This window comes from Ascaphus truei, chromosome 3, assembly GCF_040206685.1.
Source record: "Ascaphus truei isolate aAscTru1 chromosome 3, aAscTru1.hap1, whole genome shotgun sequence".
Taxonomy (NCBI): domain Eukaryota; kingdom Metazoa; phylum Chordata; class Amphibia; order Anura; family Ascaphidae; genus Ascaphus; species Ascaphus truei.
The window spans coordinates 330,379,977-330,400,633 of record NC_134485.1 but is presented as its reverse complement, the minus strand read 5'-3'; the positions used below and the strand labels follow the sequence as shown (position 1 = coordinate 330,400,633).

At 40.2% G+C, this 20,657-nt stretch overlaps 1 protein-coding gene across 1 annotated transcript in view; it reads left to right on the top strand.

The window, feature by feature from the left end:
- The window catches only part of MYO1A (myosin IA), an 86,457-nt gene that overhangs the window by 31,174 nt on the left and 34,626 nt on the right, over nt 1-20,657 (top strand). The window contains exons 10-19 of the mRNA XM_075591480.1: nt 769-916; nt 1,708-1,826; nt 2,999-3,085; nt 6,689-6,754; nt 9,889-9,993; nt 12,336-12,398; nt 12,798-12,998; nt 15,923-16,149; nt 17,259-17,459; nt 19,352-19,445. Coding sequence (XP_075447595.1) covers nt 769-916; nt 1,708-1,826; nt 2,999-3,085; nt 6,689-6,754; nt 9,889-9,993; nt 12,336-12,398; nt 12,798-12,998; nt 15,923-16,149; nt 17,259-17,459; nt 19,352-19,445 — 1,311 coding nt within the window. The remainder of the gene's footprint in view (nt 1-768; nt 917-1,707; nt 1,827-2,998; nt 3,086-6,688; nt 6,755-9,888; nt 9,994-12,335; nt 12,399-12,797; nt 12,999-15,922; nt 16,150-17,258; nt 17,460-19,351; nt 19,446-20,657) is intronic.

Here is a 20,657-nt window from a genome sequence, read left to right as displayed (position 1 = left end):
CCTAGTGCACAAATCTATGAATAGGTTGGTGTTGCCTTATAGGCAATTAATACTAATAAAGCAACCTTCTGCTGCACTGACTGACAAATTCTGTGAGGAAGATCATGTGACCAGGCAGGTGCTAGATTAAATTGGTTCACTTCTAGAGAGGGCAGGGCTCAAAAAGGTGATGCTGCTTCAGAAGGGGAAGGGGATGTGACTTTGTAAATGATTGCTATAGGAACAAAAATGCTTGTTATATTAGAATACATTAAAAATTTCTTTCAAATTGTTTTATTTTAATTTTTATAAATGCTACAAGTATTTTCTTATAGTACAGAACTGATTTATTAGAAAAAAACACACATGTAGGATATTGCTTGAACTGCAGCTTTAATGAGGGCTTTTCTTAAAAATTATATGCTGAGTGTTATACAGAGAATAGTTGATGAATATTTTAAGTTCTTCAAAGCCCGATGTCTCTCTCAAAATATCTATTTGAAGATATTGCATCTTTAATAATTTCTTAACGTATTTTCTTTTCTAGTAAGCAGGCAGTAAAATGATCTTCTTAAAACTGAGATGGGAAGAGATAGGCAGTAAACTCAGGAAGTGTTTATTCTTATGAATTCATGATAAATGCTGCGTCAGTAACACTTGAATTGACCAACTGAGACAGAAGACCTGTATTTTGAGATCTATTTTTTGGAGAAAAAAGGACTGAGACGATTCTCGTGCAAAGAACAGCGTGTAAAATAATAATGGTCTACTTGATATTTTCCATGACAGAACGCCATGAACGTTATTGGTTTCTTGGAAACCGAGGTGAGCTCTATTCTGGAGATTGTTGCTGTGGTGCTGAAGTTGGGAGCTATAGAACTCACGGGTCAATTCCAGGCCAATGGGATGGACTCCTGCTACATTGCAGACACAAAGGGTTAGTGTTCTTCATCCATCATCCCCACTCCTAGAGACTTTTAGATTACAATTTAGAGCGCAACCTGTGGTCTTCTGTTTATCATATTATTATTTTATATATAGAATGACTTACAAAGTAAAGTTTGTTGACAGAATGATGTAACACTGCATTAATCTAAAGAAAATTATCTTTAGAAACATGGAAAGATTGACACAATTCCACATTCAGTGGGGCCACTTTCTAATTGTGATCTGAAAAGTCTAATAATGAATATGATTTCCAATAATGCCAAACATGTACTAAAATTACAACTGAAAGAAAAGAACATTGATTTTCTTCCATCACTTTGTCTTCTTTACTCCCTACAACATAATGAAAGTCTGACATGTTTACACATTATTTATTTAGTAATTATTATTATTAAGCAGTAACTATTATTACAGTTGTTGTTTTATCTAGTGTCAATATTTTATTATAAACAATATATGTTTTTGTGAAAAGTTTGAATTATAACAATACAATAATCAAACACAATTCATAAGATCAATTTTGATGACGGAGTAAGTTTTGTGAAATAATTTATAATACATGATTCTGTTGATGACTATAATTTTGCCCACATTATGTCAGTTATTCTATAAACCACATTTTATTCTTAATGGTGCACCATAGCAGCCTGCTTTGACATACAGTATGCTGTGGTGACAGCAAAACGCTTCTGGAGTAGGTCATTAATCATGTTAACTCAATGGCAACCAATTACTCCCAATGCATTAGATTATGTAATTTGCCACTCCTTGCATTCCCAGGTGTTAGAGAGATCGGCTCTCTGATTGGCCTGGATTCCTCTGTGCTGGAGAGCGCTTTCAGCACTCGCACTGTAGAAGCCAAACAAGAGAAAGTGGTGACATCGTTGAATGTATCCCAGGTACAGGGGAAAATTAGGGTTCAGGCAGAAGACACATCTAACATGAATGTCAAGTCGCTTTTCCACAACATGACATAAAGGTGGTATATTCTTTACAGTGTGCTAGTCATTAGAACTTGTTATTGGCCATCCTTTGAACAGGATTTTTGACATGGTGACAGAGAATAGAGGAACCTGCAAACCAGTAAATAAGTTCCTGCCACATGAATTTCAATTCACCCTCGTCTGTAGTGATACAAGAAAAAAGTTGGTCAGCACAGCACATTCTCACATCGTGCTATTAGTCATATAACACTGACAAAAACAGATATATGATAAATCATATTAGTCTTTTTCAACACAGTGCAACATAAAAATATAACAGACTTGTAGCTCATCAAGCTTATTATTCTGGTTAGATGGTACAGTAGCTACAGTTTTATTCCAAGTTCGCAGTGGAAATGTAATATTGTAAGCATTATTAATTAACTGTTTCAATCAACCTGATCACTTCCAGAGGAAAAGGGTTAAGATACCAAAGACAACAAATCTTATACAACGTTACATGTCTACTAGTCCAATTAAAAACAATGCTGCACATCACACACCACTTAACATATAGACAAATTAAGCCATGCAGAACATTGGCAAACCTGTAACAGGTGTGAAAAGCTTGACATTGGGGTCAGTCAATGTGGTCACAGATTAGAATAATTCACTAAACATATGATGTGGAAAGAAGTATGTTACCAATATCTTATATCCGGTATTAGGTATATGCAGCTATTGGTACTGAAGAAAACAAGAGATACACAGAGGCTACATAGGCTATAACAGAGGCTGTCATTTAGCTGTTTAACTACTCATAACTATTATTCATAATATAATTGACACAACCTTGAACCCTTCACTGCTTGAAGAATTGAGATACTGTACATGCAACAATAACTCAAACATGAGCAAATAGAGGCAGCACAGTAGCCATATTTACCTCTTGAATGTCTGTCATAATTACTGAACAATGTTTAACACCATTCAACAAGTCAACAATCAACATTATATTGTTGGGTGAATAAAGGGCGTAAACAACAGCATCTTTATAGATTGAGAAGTGTGTCGAAACTAACATTATATGAACACTGGCGAGGCAACAGGGGCACCATTTGTTTTTCTTATTATATTCTGTGTTTCAGGGGATTTATGCTCGTGATGCCCTAGCTAAGAATCTGTATGACCGACTCTTTAACTGGCTGGTACAGAGGATCAATGAAAGCATAAAGGTGAGTGACTGGATTATTTTACCGTCCTGTATAATGTGGAGCAATCAGTCCATATGTTATAGTCATTAACTTCAAGACATTTGAGATTTGCTCGTGGTACCCTTCAGATCTGCTTTATGGGGATCCCTATTCCTTCATTTATTACTTTTATTCTTGACGAGGATCATATTTACATGATTTACAGTAAGTAGAGATTGGTGACATTTTTGGGTGAATTTGGATCCTTTTACGGATTCCTTTTTTTTTACCCCGAAAATCCAAATGGCGGATTAATAAACCACGGTCGTATTGTTATTAAACTGCACTCAGATTAAATATGAGAAGATAGAGAGAATTAATTTTTAACAATCCGTGGTTCGGATTTCGGATTCAATATGGAATCTGAGTGCAGATTCTTAATAATCCACCTGGATTGTATCCAATGGCAGATTTGGATTAATCCTCTCGGATTGGTTCATACCCAATCCGCAGATGAATTTTACCCAGCGGAACGCATTTTGAAGGGAAAGCTAAGGAAATTCCAGGGAACAGATTTTAATCCGCCCATCTGAAGCTGTAAGCCTCGATTGTCACTGCCTTCCTTTTGAAGAGCGGCTCAAACAGATTTCACATCATGCTGAATCTGTAAAACAAAACTGTTTTGTTGTTGTTTTTGGCTTCTCCAATTAATATCTCCCATCTTCCTTAATGGTTCCTCTCCTCTATTGTATTCCCACTAATCCACATGTTGGTTACCTTGTTCTGGTCTTAACTCCTGAGCAAGTCTTCTTATGTCTAGAGGCATCTGGTCTCAAGTGCCTTCTGATTCTAGAAAAACACCTACTGTACTCGGAGTCTCCTTTATAAAGACTTGTGTAGCCCATGTTCCCCCCTCCCCCCCCCCCCGGTCGCAGATTGGACCTCTAGGGTGTAGTGAGGGCTGGCTACATGTACTATGGTGGTGCATACCTGCTTGGAACAGGAGGGCCTGAGTCTCCCGCGTTGGTGTGGGGGATGACAGGACCAGGCTTCTGGGGTATATGCCTCCATCTTCTTTAGCAACGGTGCAGCGCCTCCATCTTCTGACGAGACCTATAGGGATAGGTTAAGATCCTCCCAGAAGAAGCCCTGGTCCCAGGGCGAGCGATCTTAAACTCACACACAGTCTTTATGTAAAATAGCAGCAATGTCTTTATTGTCCTTGTAACAATGATACAGCACACAGCAGCAGCAGCAGTTCATGTACAGCAGTGCTTCCACATGTACAGGTGTATTCCTCCACTCCTCTCCTCCAGGCTGCACCCTAGCAGGATAGGCTGGTTGGGGGGCTTCAATACCTCAACCCCCACCTCCAGGATATACTCTCTGGGTGAGGGTAGATCTCCCCCCTCACCCCCTCAGCAGGGTGAGGGGCATTGGTCCACAGCACTACAGTGCTATCAGCTCTAATCAGTATGACTGAGTGTCTTTTCTCCTGTTTCCTTGAACTCCCAGACCATGTTCCAGTACTCTCCACTCTCACAACTCCAACAGCCTCCACTCTCCAGACTGACACTCCTTTCTCTCCACTGCAACAGACTGAACACTTCAACAGACTGACCCAGACACACACAGGAGCAGCCCACTGAATAGATACAGCCCTGCCCCTTATGATGTCAGCAGGACCTCCCCTCTGTCTCAGGCCTGCCACAGAGTCAGGGGCCTACCTCTATCACTCAAGGCAGGGCTTGGTGGGGGGAAAACCCATGATTACTACTGGCGCCTGCCCTTACCAGGGCTTACTCCAGTAGGAGAAGGATAGGTAGCCCACTATTTCTTACAGGGGCTACACTTGTATTTTATTTTTTACTTGATTTCTCTAGGGAGTCAGCAAAATGAATCACATAATGATTAACATTATTGTTACAGCTTTCAGAGCAATAGCCAGTCTGCTGTTTGGAACACAGCAACATCTGTTTGTGATACTTTGTTGCCAAAGTGCAGAGCTCAAAAAGGTGTGTGTGTGTCTGTTCCTGTTTCAAAAGAGGAATTGGATTTGACTTTCTAAATAGTTGCTGTAGCAACCAAAGTATAATCGGTGCATTAAAAAAATCATTAAAAATGGCAATAGAAGTTTTAAAAAAATGCAGAAAGTATTATCTAATACAGGGGTGTGCAAACTGGGGGGCGTGGGATTTTTATTGGGGGGGCATGGTGGTTACAGAGGCCCCGCACTCTTCCCTGAGGCATTTAAATTAAATGCCGGGGGACTGCGCGAGGCCTCTGTAACCTCAATTTACCGGGATTCAGCTGGCTTCGGGTCACGTCGCCATGACAACGCGGCGTCAATTGATACCATGGGGTCATGTGATGCGTCATCATGGAAACGCGCGTCAAATTACGTGATGGGGTCCCGTGAAATCACGTTGACCCGTGGCGTCATTTGAAACGGGTTTCACAGGAGAGGGGGGGGGGGGCGCGAGCGCTGGGGTTGGCACACAGGGGGGTGCAGCTCCAAAAACTTTGTGCATCCCTGATCTAATACTACAGAACTGATTTATTAAAAAAAAAATATGTAGGATTTTTCACGTTTTGCTGCTTTAAGGTTTTTATGTTGATTGTAGTGCATACTGAATAAAGAGAGTAGATATGACGTACAAATAAGTATGCAGAAGCAGATGTCCATTACTGGTACCTCTGACAATAAACATTTTAACCATGTTTCCAGGCCTCATCGCCTGTTTGATTATTTCATGCTCTAGCATCCTTAATAATAAGGCCCCTTTTAAATTATTTTAAAGCAAAACCATTGGTGGTGCTCACTTTCATATAATTATTAAAGAGGAACATTTTTAGCCGGTAGTTAAGGGGGTAAAGTACAGTAACTCTCAACTCCATGTCTTGGTGTTGGTGTATGTTTTACTTTGATTTATTCCAGTTTCCTAAATCCAAGATTCCTCTATAACTCATGCAGTATTATCACTTTGACGCCATTGTATTAAGTAATCTTAGTTGTGCACTGCTTGTATACTAATACCAGTCCCTGTGCATTGTCAATACTGTACTTCTGTTTTTCAATGTAAAGCAGTCACTTGGAAAGCCACTAGGGCAGTGGCTTCCAACCTTTTTTTGGTTAAGGAACCCTATGTGAAATTCTGAGGAACCCCCAACCCTCTCTAATAGCGTGTCTGTGATCAGATGCATTGTAGGGAACCCCAACCCTCTCTAATACTGCGTCTGAGATTAGATGTGTTGTAAGGAACCCCAACCCTCTCTAATAGCGCGTCTGAGATGAGATACATTATAAGGAACCCCAACCCTCTCTAATAGCGCGTCTGAGATCAGATACATTATAAGGAACCCCAACCTTTTCTAAGAGCGCGTCTGTGATCAGATGCATTGTAGGGAACCCCAACCCTCTCTAATAGCGCGTCTGAGATTAGATGTGTTGTAAGGAACCCCAACCCTCTCTAATAGCGTGTCTGAGATCAGATGCATTGTAAGGAACTCTTCCTTCATCAAACCCTACAGTGCTTGGTGAATAAAATAATTTGTAGGGAATTTCATGGGAATGTTACATAGTTACGTAGTAGATGAGGTTGAAGAAAGGCGTACGTCCATCAAGTTCAACTTGTTCTCTTTCAGGTCTCCGAGTTTCAGGGGAAGAAGGTGATGGGTGTGCTGGACATTTATGGCTTTGAAATTTTTGAGGTAAGCCTAATAGTGAGTGAGGGTCTGTATGCTTCTTACAAACGTATCAGGCTCTGCCTTGGTCTATATAAAGTAGCCATAACCCCAAGTGATTTTTTTAAACGCTTATCATTCATTGTGGCTATTTGTATTTATTATTGGTAGAAAGCTCTGTGAATGTGCTAGTTAGTTCTGCACTAGAAACAACATGTGCAGTGACTCTGAGTTTGGGACGGTACTTCGACAAATGCATTTCTAGCAAACACTTTGCTATTGGTCAATGTTTCTTCACCAAGGAAAAAAATTCCATAATGTGAAAATGAAATGAAAGAAATATATAACACAGTCACTTATTATCAGCATTTACATATAAGTAATGGAGAAGAGTTGACCTAATGGCGTAGGAACTGGCATTTTAAGTGGGAGATTTAATTTAAAGTCAGTGTCAGCTTTGCTTGACCGTATGCTATTATTTATGACCACTATTTGTTTCTTTGCCACTGGCTCAAAAATTAGGGTTGGCTAAATGAATCTGGGTGAGGATTCATTGTGCCTTGGTAGTTTTCATCTAAAACACCTTATAGGCGACACTCCGATTTTTGCAACGTCAGTACTTAATTGGACTCGGTTCAGGTGCTGGGAAAGTCCTGTATAGTCCATGTGTTCATCATATAGCAAGAGAAGCATTAGGTGACACACTGTTGATTTCAAATATCCAAATAACCTTTATTGCATATACTGTATTTAGCTGCCAAAAGAAACCATGTTTTGGCCATCATAAAAGCCCAGTAAAGCAATGTGTTTACAATGTGCCTTATGCAAGAATATTTTAATGTACTTATGTGTAAAACAGTGGATAAAAGCAGAAAGCATGTACAAGTCAGTAAAGAGCCTCGTTATTTCAATGATGATATTGGTCCCTGCTGGTACAGGTTGCCCGGCATTGCCTTAAGACGCTTTGCCTGTACAATAGTTAGTTTATTATTTTGAGTTATGCAACACATACTCTAATTATGTTTGCATCTTCGAAGGTGCAGTTCCTCCTTGGAACAATCAGAACCCGCAGGGATGGTTTAAAGGGAATAACCCGGGTGATTTATGCTGGATCCTCAGACAGGGAAGACGTGGGCTATGGCTAAAAACCCCTTAGTTACTTTCCACTGTCCATTTTCAGACTTCCTGCTGAAAAGAAAAGCTTTTTTTGTTTCAAAGAAATAAAAAAAAAACACAAAGAAGTTTCACTTAGAACGCACACACACCCTTTTTTGGTTGTTGGATGGGTCGCCAATGGGTTAATAGTTCAGCCTGACATGACTAATCCTGATTACTCTTTATGGTGTGTGTGTGTGTGTGTGTGTGTGTGTGTGTGTGTGTGTGTGTGTGTGTGTGTGTATGTATATATATATATATATATGTATGTATGTATCAGAGACACCTTCAGGCACTACTTAGTAAATATGGCCCTTTATAGCTCATTCATGGTTGGGCTTTAAGTTGTTTTCAAGCCCAGAAAGTGTCTTTTCAAATAACATCACTTAGTAAATGTGGCCCTTGTAAGGTGTCCTCCAGCATAGGTGTGTAATTGAAGCATGCTACATCCAATTCTTCATCTGGTATCAGTTATTTAGAGATTAGTGGCCCCTCCTCCCAGGTTTTAAGCTCACCCCTCCCACTTTTTAAAGTAAGGAAGTTTTTTTCATTTTGCTGTATGGATAGATTCACTGCAGTCATTCTCCCTCCAACAGAGGTAAAAGAGAAGTTTCAATAGTTTAGTGTTAGGACCTGAAAATTTTGGTTATGCCTTGACGTTGGCTTGCAGGCTTATAACGCTTTGGCCAAAGGGTTTAACTAAATGACCCTTATTCATGAGAATATTATTATTGAAGTATTTAACTATATACTAATTACTGTATATTTTGTCAAATTGGATATAGCTTTGGTCTTTTCTGCCTTTTGGTGTAATTGAAGCACACATTAAATCTGGTCCCATATTTCTAGAAGGACATAAAAATAATATGTTGTACAAAGATGAGCTATGAAATGGTGCATGGTCTAGAGGTTATAAAACTTAGCAGGAACATCTACGAGACATTAACATGTGGAAGGTAAGGGACAGAAGGATATGATAGACACAATTGATTAATGGAAAAGAACTGCCAAAAAAGAAGAATGCACGCAGAAATTAGCACTCCCAACTTCAATATTTATATATATTTTTTTCATTTATTTAAACAATTGGCAATTAAAAGCCAATGTAGTACATTGGGGACATAAAAATAAACATTGTGCAGGAAAAAGGAATAACTATATCTGTGCATCAATATGTACATAGAAGACATAATATTCATAATAGTAACAGACCACATAGGCATAATGTTAACATGGAGTCCCAATAGAGTGGCGAGGTTGGTAAGGATATACCCTGAATAGAGCGGCATCCTGCTCTGTCCAGTGACTTACCTTTTTGCTGCCCATAGGCTTGGGGGTAGCCCTACTCCGCAGCGTAGAGGCATCATGATGTCACGGTTGCATGTGATGCTGCATTGTCATGACAACGCATCGTCATGTGATGTCACAGCATAATTTGACATCAGGTCACCATGATGACATGACACTGCATTAGGGGGGCCACTCTGGAGAAATTAAGACCCCCTCTCAACACACACAAAAATTGCCTCCCCCAAACAATTGCTGCTGTAGCCTAGTCAGCCTTGTGGGAAATGCGCCTCTGTCATGCCCCAGAATAATCCAATGCCTTGGGCAAAACGAAAATTGGGATGGCGTTTTGGGGGGGGGGGGGGGAGTTATACGGTATGTACTTTACATGTACAACTCAGATTGTTAGACTTCTGATTTCTTTAATTAAGCCCCGAAGGGCAGTATTATCTTTTCTGTTTGAGGTTGGGATTCATGGAATAGCCTCGCCACAAAGATAGCAGATTTTAATACAGTAAATGTGGTCAAACCTGCTAGGAATAGACTCAAGCTTTCCTAAACAGGCAAGAAACCAAATAACCTTATAGGGTAGAAAAACGTGTAGACGAGGCGGGACACGTAGTTCTTATCTGCCATGAAATTCTATGTTTTTAGGACTGAATATAATATGTGCCAGTGTGGGTACAGCATTTAACATTTTATTTGTATTTTCTCGTCAGGATAACAGCTTTGAACAATTTATCATTAATTACTGTAATGAGAAACTGCAGCAGATTTTCATTCAAATGACATTAAAGGAAGAACAGGAAGAATATGTCAGAGAGGTAATGTTTTATAATATTATTATTTGAATGCATTTCTTTTTCTAAACGGATCAAAGCACTTCGATGGTAGCACATTCCTGATACCCTGACCCTTCTCGGTCTTGCAGACTCCAAAGATAAAAGGATAGAAGCTAGTTATGCTTCTACACTTACCTATGGTAGCAGCTGAGAATGGAACAGTGTTATCATACTGTATATTGCAAGCGGTCGGAACACCCCCCCACACATTTAGGGGAAAATGTATGAAAAGGATGCCATTTGCTCCAAAACACAGAGCAAAATGTTTAATTTGTCAGTTTGCTGCATCAGCATATGCATGTTAATCTTATTTCTCACATTTAGTACAAGTCTCTTAGCAATGTTTAACTCCATCTAAGCCATGACGGATTTAACTGACTCAAAGGGAAACTGCACAAACTATAGATACAACATCTGATACTGTACATCTAAATGTAATATTTCCTCCCCAAATATCACTGGTTAAAACAGAACAGAACTGGTAAATAGAGAACTTTGTCTACCAAGGTTATTTTTACCAAAGTCATCAGGCTGGACAAAATTGGACTAAAAAAAAAGGGGTCTGTGTGGCGAGCACGCACGTTTGAAGTGAAACTTCTTTCTGTTGTGTCACTGCAATTGTAATTATACTCTCAAAAGTCATTAATACAATCAAAAACTTCAAAACCAAAAAACAATTTCAGTGACATATCACAAAAACTTTTAATTTAGAATGAACGTGCTCGGCACTCATACACACCCTTTTTTTGGTTGTTGAATGGGTCACCATGGGGAACCTGGGGTGTATCCTGGAATGATACTCACAGCTGTCTGTGGGTGGGTTTACTGGCTATGCATCTTAACCCTGGCTGTGCTCAAAGCTGTGACCATGCAGCAAGCTTAAGCCTATAGGGAACCATGTTAATGGTTTTGAAGCAAAAGGTGCCACTGTGTGCTCATTTGCATGTCATTTCCCAGAATCCCTTGCTGCAGTGGAAGTGCTGTGTGCTGGGTGATAATGGTGAAAGGTGGGGTTGCAGACCTGTCTAAGACATGCAAATAAGCATACAGTAATATTTCCTTTTGCTGTTTGCTTTGATGTGGAGGGTTTTTGTCACTTTTTTTACCCACCATAACTGGGGCCTTCCCTTCTGATTGCCTGTGGGTGCTTGGCATCCACACCCAAACTACAGCTCCCAGCAGGCAACCAACAAACAACAATGACGTCTCTTCTGGTTATGCGCAGTCACTCACTTCCGTGTATATTTTTGTGATCATTTTCATTTTTTTTCCCTATGAGATTTTTGTGGATGGCACTGCCACCAAAGAAGGTTTCACTTTAAAAAAAATGCAGAACCATATTTTTCAAAGAAAATTATAATTTGATAACTATACATTTTTCTCTCTTTTGTGACATCTGGTTTCTCCAATTTTGCCTACATTTTGCAGCTCGGAGACTTTGATAAGTACACCCCAAAGTGACTCAGGGTGTTGGTGAAATCATCTTCTTTGCGATGCCTGTAAATATATTGCTGTCTGTATAATTAACAACGCTAAATCACCACTGCTGTTTTAAACTGGGGGATAGGTGGGCATACGTACAACTGTACGTGTAAGACAATAATTGTATCCCCATATTGAGTACATGAAAGTGAATATTCCTGCTATGTAGTTGCCTTTTCTCATTTATTTTTTATTAAAGTATTTTACCAGGAAGTAATACATTGAGAGTTACCTCACGTTTTCAAGTATGTCCTGGGTACAGAGTTATGATGACAGATACATGGTTACTAATACATGGGCACATTAGGAGAACAGGGTTATGCATTATGTATAAAGACATTGCATTACATTAGATATAAAGACATTGCATGAACAGTTAAAGAGAAAATAAGTTATAGGCATATGTAACAGACAACATTAAAATGTGAGACAGCTTTAGTTTTGAAAGAACTTATATTTGTGGCAGCTTTGAGAGTCCCAGGTAGGTTGTTCCAGTTGTGGGGTGCATGATAAGAGAAGGAGGTGCGGCCAGATACTTTGTTGAACCGTGGGACCATGTAAAGTCCCTTGGAGTCAGATCTCAGGTGATAAGTGCTGCGTGTGGTAGGGGTGTTATGCAAACACTGAAGTGATTGTGAATTTGTGGCAGGATGGACTATAACTGAGTCCAATTGAACAGATACTCCTGGTATATGCGAGAGCCCAGAAAGCATTCCATTTTATATCTAACGTTCTTCTGAAGGAATGCGCCCATGAAAGTAAGATTGAAAAGGTTTTGGTATGTTGGTCTGTGCTCTTCCTCTAGATTACAGCTTGTAATTGTATTTTGTTGCTGTTCCTAGGGTATTGAATGGACTCCCATCCTTTACTTCGACAACGAGATAATCTGTAACCTGATAGAGGATGTAAGTCATTTTTCTGTATATTTTAGTTTTTTATTCAGGGTGTAAACATGCTTTTGTCCCAGTGATATAAGGACTGAGACCTATGGCCCATTGAGAGTATTTTTGTCAAAGTAACTTAGCGAGACAGAAGGAACTAGTGGCTCATCAACTTTGTCATTTCCAGACGTTAAACACTGAAAGATGCCTCTAACGTGTGGTATATTTGGAGAACATAAAGTAAAGCAGCCCACAATAAGTACATACACTTGTACATTCTTAACCAAAACATGATTGACCTTGAACAAAATGTAAAACACTTTGTGTATGGGCATTTCAAAATAGTAATGAAGGGCTTACAAACTGGAAATTAAAACCCCTGTTATTAGTTATCATGGTATGTTTGGTGTCCTCTCTCTTCAGGGTAAGAACGGAATCTTAGCGATCTTGGATGAGGAGTGTCTGCGCCCAGGAAACGTGTCCGATTCCACCTTCCTGAACAAGATGGGCATGAAGTTCAAGGATCATAAGCACTTCAAGAGCAAAGCCAGTCAGAATGATAAGCGTATCACTGATGTCACGTTGCACGAAGGCTGCTTCCGCATTGAGCATTATGCTGGCCAGGTGAGAGACAATTTATTCTAAGATATACGTTTCGATCACTGGGACAGATGACCCTTATTCTGGTTCATAGTTCTAGCATCTACAGCTAACCAACAATTCCCTTTGTTCTGTGTTCCACTTTCTGCTCCACTCTCTCATCCTCTTTATCACTTTATGTATTATCTGACTTTCCAGAATTAATCCAGAAAGCCCCTCAGTTGCCTCCTTCCTTCTCTCATTTTCATATATATAATGGGAAATGTCTGAAGATACCGAGTGGCAGCCAACTTTTTCTCATTTATATTTCACCATTATGAGATGTTTAAGTAAATTTGTCCCAGTAGAGAAAGGGTATATAACTGGTATTCTAATTAGAGATGAGAAAACCAGTCCAAATCCGATTCCCAGAATTTCCTGGCTTTTTTTTTAATAGACCAAATCTGCCCCCCCTACCAAAATCCATCTGCAGGTTGGGTACTAGAAAATCAGAGAGGAATCATTGGAATTCTCTATTTGATACAATCCAGGAGGAGTTTTAAGAATCCGCACTCAGACTCCATTTTGGATCTGAAATCCGCACTACGGATTGTTAAAATTCTGCTATATCTCCCCCTCTTCCCCCTCGGATTTAATCTGAGTGGGTATTTTTAACAATCCTACAGCGGATTATTATTCCACCATGTGGATTGTCAGTGATAGAAAAAAAATCCGAAAAAGGTGGAACGCCCATTTTGAGACTGATATCTGCGGCGCAAAGGAACGGGCGATCCAAATCCACAAAAAAATGTCGCCTACCTCTGGTATCACCATTCATTTGGATTTCTCTATGACTTCAGGGAGTGGCATATAATAAGTTTGTGTACCCGGGTGTAGTCTCGCGGAGTGTGAGACAAGTAAGCCCTAATCCTCATAGTTCAGCTCTTCCGTGTTTCACCTGCAGGAGTCACCACTGTGAGTGGGAGATACAAAAGCATAGCATTTATTCACTTTCATCACATCATGGAAATAAGTTGTTACATGGAGCTGATAACTCACACCTATTCATTACATTCTCTTTTGCCTTTGGGAAGAGCCCTAAACAGAAGAGAGATTTAGCTCTGTCCCAATGCCTGCTACATCCTGTCCCTCTGAAACAGTTACATAGTTACATAATAGATGAGGTTGAAAAAAGACATACGTCCATCAAGTTCAACCTATGCTACATTTAGACGACAGATACTTTATCCTATATTTGTATTTACAGTATATTGATGTAGAGGAAGGCAAGCAAAAACCCCAGTGAAATATCATCTAATGATGTCTCATAAGGGGAAAAATAAATTCCTTTCTGACTCCAAATATTGGGAATCAGATTACTGCCTGGATTCACATCCTTCTCATTTTTCCTTATTTGGTATATCCCTGTATACCTTTCCTTTCTAAAAAGATGGCCAACCTTTTTTTGAAGATATCTCTTGTATCTGTCATCACAGTCTCCAGGGGTAATTAATTCTCCATTGTTACTGCCCTTACTGTAAAGAACCCTATCCTTTGCTGCTGGTGAAATCTCCTCTCCAACCTTAAGGGATGACCCCATGTTGTTTGTTCTGCCCTTGGGATGAATAGTTCTTTTGAAAGCTCCTTGTACTGTCTCCCAGAATATATTTGTATATAGTCATCAGATCACCTCTTAAACGTCTCTTTTCTAATTTAAAGAAATCTAATTTAGCTATCCTCTCCTCATTAATCAAATTATGCATCCCCTTTATTAATTTGGTGGCTCTTTTCTGCACTTTTTCTAGTCCATAATGTATTTTCTATGGAGTGATGCTCAAAATTATACTCCATATTCAAGGTGTGGTCTTACTAATGCTTTGTAAAGGGGCATAATTATGTTTACTTCCCTTCCATCCATTCCCTTTAAATGCAAGATAAGCTTGTTTGCCTTTGCAGTTACAGCATTATTTGGGCACTATTGGGAAGCTTGCTGTCTACAAGAACATAGGATATACTTGTAGTCTAGTCTTAATACTGTAGGAAGCTTACATTAGTACTTTATTCTCAATAAGAGAGCATTTCATTAGTACATGATACCAGAATTTTCTTTTTAAAACTATCTTACAAGAGCAATGTTTTCTTTCTCAAGTCAAGCAGTACTGATCTTTGATGTGAAGAAAAAAATGTGAACAAGCGCTAAAGTCTAAATACCAATGTGTATACAATAACAAATATCTTATAATAAAGGAAGGCTGCCTGGTAATACTGCCAGTAATAACAGAAAAACGTGAAAAAGAAAAAGAAACCTGGCGCCAAATAATCAATGGAAAGTACTGTATTCCTCATGGGGTCCGCACACTTGCTCGACAGGCCAAGCAGCAAGGCATAAACACGCGTTGTTAGGAACGAGTCCTCTAGGCGCTGATGAAATCCTTGCAGAGTTAGTATCTCTGCTCCGCCGCGACTCAAGTCCAAAACCGCCCTTCAGGTATTCACCGGAACAGTGCCGGTGACGGAGGCTAGTTAGCAGGGTCCACAGCTCCGCAACACGTGTGGCCGCTCTCCCCACTTCCTCCTCCGGTTGCACAGGATGTCTCAGCGCGCGAGTGTGCCCGTGACCTTAAGCAGGTGGCCCTCCACGTCAGTCTCTGGCAGGTTCCTGGGTCCTCTGTGTCCAGGAAATATAGATGTCTTTGTGCTCAAGACAATGACAGGAGAGCAGAGAAACTGCACACTAACTCTGCAAGGATTTCATCAGCGCCTAGAGGACTCGTTCCTAACAACGCGTGTTTATGCCTTGCTGCTTGGCCTGTCGAGCAAGTGTGCGGACCCCATGAGGAATACAGTACTGATCTTTGAAACACATTCTCTGCTCACTACATTTTGCAGAATTGCTACTGGCTTATCACAACTAGCAGAATCTAATGAATTTTACTTACAAAGTACCAAACCATTTCTTCCCTACATAGGTCACTTACAACACCCAAGGTTTCCTAGACAAGAACAACAACCTTCTTTACAGGGATCTCTCCCAAGCCATGTGGAAGGCAAAGCACCAGCTACTGAAATCACTTTTCCCAGAAGGAGAGCCACAGAATGCGTCCCTCAAACGTCCCCCAACTGTTGGCTTCCAGTTCAAAGCCTCTGTGTCAACTCTTATGAAGAATCTCTATGCCAAGAACCCCAACTACATCAGGTGACATATACTTCCAACACACAGACATTATCTTTGTTTTCTGTTTGATTATTTAAAAAAAAAAATCATTTTATTGTTTTAACACTGGGTAAAACAACATAGTTCGCTTAAAGGTATGGTATCTGAGCCAAAATAACATTTTGTAAAGAATTTAAAAAATCTAATTCGGTTCCTTAAATAAAGATTTGGCTGCTTAAGTTTTTTTTTTGGAGGGGTCGGGGAAGGGGGGAAATTGAGCTCAGATCATTTTCCTTGTGGGCTATAAATGGGGAAGTGTAGTCACTCAAGTGCTTCTCCTACCTGTATCCTACCTGTTCTTATCGGAAAGTCAATAAATGTAAGGGAATGGGGGAAGTGAGGAGGTTTGCCTCTTGTTGAACAGACAGTGAAATAACATAATAGGGGGTAACCAGCAGAAATCAAACTTCTCATGTCTCAGCTTACCATGTTTACAAACTAAGTTATGTACAGTAAGAATACTTATTGGTGGCATATTTTGATAAATAAAAGACAACAATAACCCAGATTATTATCTCCTTAAACATATCACAGACATTATTGCACATTTGTCTTAGGATGGATTGTCACAATAAGTGCCCCATCCAACTTCTATAGAATATTCAGGGATTTAGAAAAATACAGAAATAAATAATTCTGAGTATGGATGTGTTTGTATCTTTGTACTGTAGGTCTGACTAAAGTCTCCCAGAACCCAAAGCACCCTCAGTCTGCCCAATTACATATTTTGTCAGCTTAGCCAAAAATTGGTAGTGCAAGAACAATGGAACGGCTCATTCATAAATGCATAAATGGTTCAATGCTTGTGGGTGGTCATTGCGGCTTGCTTCTTTGTGAAGTTGGTAAAGGGTTTCAAACCAAATACAATACAAATAAAAATCAACATAGCTTATTCACGCCTCTGCCATGTATTGTGGAGATTTTTACATGTAAAAGTATAATTGCTTGATTTTTTTTTTGTTTTTTTTAATGGAGATTTTTTTTGTTGTGTTTTTTTTAAAAAAATTTTGACGATTTTATTTATGGAAAACTGAAGAACACAACCATCCTCTGTCCCTGATCAGACGTCTTCTTTTCTTTTTTTGAGACAGGTGCCTGAAGCCCAACAGCCTGAAAAAGTCATCCCTATTTGATGAGACCATTGTGAAGTCTCAGGTCCGCTACCTGGGGCTGCTAGAGAATGTGAAGGTACGTCGGTCCGGATGTGCCTACAGGCAGGTGTACAAGTCATTCCTGGACCGGTATAAGCTACTGAGCAAGAAGACATGGCCAAACTGGAATGGAGAGGCACGGTAAGGAGATATACAGTACTACTGTATATAGTAGAGATTTGCAAACCATTCACATTTGGTTGCGAACCATGCAAAAATTAGGCCTTTTAAATCACGAAAGCAAAGTTTGCAAGTGATTTGCAATTCATTACAGTAAGTCAATTTCTTTAATATGAGAAATTCTCTATCTCTTAAAGCTGCAGTTCAGGCAATATCCTACATGTGTATACATATATATATATATTTTAAATAAATCAGTTCTGTACTATGAGAAAATACTTTTCAAATAAATGTTTAACGTATTCTAAAGTAACAGGCATTTTTGTTCCTATAGCACCCATATACAAAGTCACATCCCCTTCCCCTTCTGAAACGGCATCACCTTTTTTGAGCGCTGCCCTCTCTAGCAGTGAACCAATTGAATCTACTGCCTGCCTGGTCACATGATCTTCCTCACAGAACTGTTGCTGTCAGTGCAGCAGAAGATTACCCTAGATGCATTTAGTGAACCCCCAGCCGAATTTCAGAGATCGATCACAGGAAAACAGATCGATTAGCAACTTAGCTAATCACTCGTCAGCGTGTAGATTGTATTGATGCACATATTGAATTACATTTTTTTTTTAAACGACAGCTTGAACTGCAGCTTTATTGTTGACACTATAAATAGGACACATATACCATGTTTCACTTACTGCAATATTTTGCTGAAATCTAAGACTCATTTTGCAATATTATTAGCCATTTGAGGCATAGTGAAATATTTCACAAGGAATCGAATTTTGGGGGAAAAGGTTTAAAGTTTTGCTACTGCATTTTGGACAGTTTTGCACATATCTATTGTATAGTGCAAAACTGTTGCTATATTGCATATTAGGCTGCTACAACAGCATCTTGCAGGTTGTACTGGGATTTTGGGGTGTGACCTCATGCCATCCTTTACAAGTCAAATATTAGAATGTCACTTAGGGAGGAGGAGCGGCTCAGTGAGTAAAGACACCGACTCTGTGAACAATGACACTGAGTTTGAATTCTGATTCAATTTCCAGTGTCAGCTTCTTGTGACCTTGGGCAAGTCACTTTATCACCAAAATAATATTGTAAGCTGATCTGGGCAGGGACTGTTTCTGTAACAATCCTATGAGGTGTACAGGATACTGTAATTGTGAAGCACTTTGAGCCCTATTGGGAGAAAAGCACTATATGAAATAAAGTTGTTAATATATGTTCCTGATTACCTAAGCAATATACTTCAAAATATTGTAATACAGATCATAGAATACAGCAAAGTGGAATTGCAATGATTTAAAAAAAAAATATAAAAAAAATCAACTATGCTAATGTGCCAGAAGATGTCACTATTGTAGTTTGATTAGTAAGTCCTAGGACCTTACAAATAGCTGCAAGATTTGCAGTGACAAATTAGGAGAACATGCGCCACTTGAAATTCATTCCATGGAATAATTTGTATCACATGCTTGTCTCTAACTTACCTGATCGGAGGGACAGACTTAGGCTACGCTTATAGTGCTGGCGACGGCGACATTGCGGCAAAACAAATGCATTGTCGCCGGCGCTTATAGTGCACGCGACGGCGACGGAGCAACAGTGCTACCAGACATCTGGTAGTCACTGATATTTGATTTTTTTCGGCGACGGTCTCCCTTTGCGGCCAATCGGGAGCTTCTCCGTGCCTCTGCCCTCCCCTTTTATGACGTCATCCAGAGACGTCGCCTAAACTTCAAAATACAACTCGATGGCGATGGCGATGGGTGTATAAGCGCAGCCTTAATGTGAGAGATGTCCTTTCTGTCTGTCTCTGTATGATTATGGGAAGACCAGGCAGGAGAAGGATACACATTATCTACCCAGATTCCTCCAGTAACATGTTCTTCTGTGTTGTTTTGTGGTAGGGCGGGAGTGGAAGCCATGTTGTCAGATATAGGTATTCCTTCTGGCGAGTTAGCATATGGACGTACTAAGATATTCATCAGGACTCCAAGCACAGTAAGTGGTGTGGTAACCTTTTTCTTGGTGCTGTGGTCTCAAAGTAAGACAAGCAATACAGGCAACTCCAGAAGATACATTAACAATGGGATCAGAAGACTTTAAGGGACTGTTGTTCAGATCCACAAAGGATAGCGAAGAGCTGCACTCACATACTCAGCTGGAAACTGCTACGGGTGCATGGAGGCCATGACAAATTGGGGCATAGCATGCAGAAAAGGAGACAACCGCAATCTGATCCGTGTTTTATATCACCTTTTATAAACTGTTTTCTAAGTCCACCAGAGTTCCACTGTCTCCTTTTCTCCAGATCCACAAAGGACAGAGAGTCCCAATGCTACATCCACCATGACAAATCCTATTGTTAAAAACGGATCTGTTATTCTCTCATACAGTATGTGAGGGTCACTTAGATAAATTGTGTTTGAAGGTCTGTGACCCCTCTTCCTTGTTTCCAAGTTCGCCCTGCCCACCTTTATATAGCAGGTCATGAGATGCAGCTGTGAATTACATGTATGTATGGATGTGTAGCCCTTGTTCCCCCTGACTAAAGGTGCTACCGGTACTGCCGTTACCTGTTGGCTCACAGAAGGCCTGAGCCTCCGCCACTGGGAGCCTGGGGTGATAATGTGTTTGCTTCTGTGCAGCACCTCCACCTGAGAGGGATCCCAACTTAGCAGGATAAGCCCCTCACAGGAACAATGTAAACAGTAATACCCACACACGTAGATAATAACAACCTTTACTGAACATATATCACAGTACCCTGTAACACACAGTATATATATATATCACGGCATACAGTACACCAATGGAGTGTCCCCAAAGTACATTGGGTGCCAGGCACCAATACCCTGATGTCCTTCTCCCAATGTTAGGCCCAACCAAAGTGTATGGAGTTGGGCTACCCCGTGAATTGTTGGTGCACTTGGTTGAGGTGCCTGCCGAGTACTCCACTACTCATTGCGGCCGACTTAGCAATGAGGATCCGTTGATCCAGCGATGTCGTCGTCCGCCTGTAGTTGTGTGATCTCCGGTATGAGGGTCCCACCTTTAAGAGTCTCTGTACGTAGGTGGTCTGGTCCCAGACCACAGGCCGCGAATCACCGTGTGGCGTCTTCACTGATGCCTATCACTATCAGGCTACTGGGGAAATGTCCCTATTTGGGGGCCTTTCCCTGAAGCAGCCACAACGTATACATGAGTGGGGCC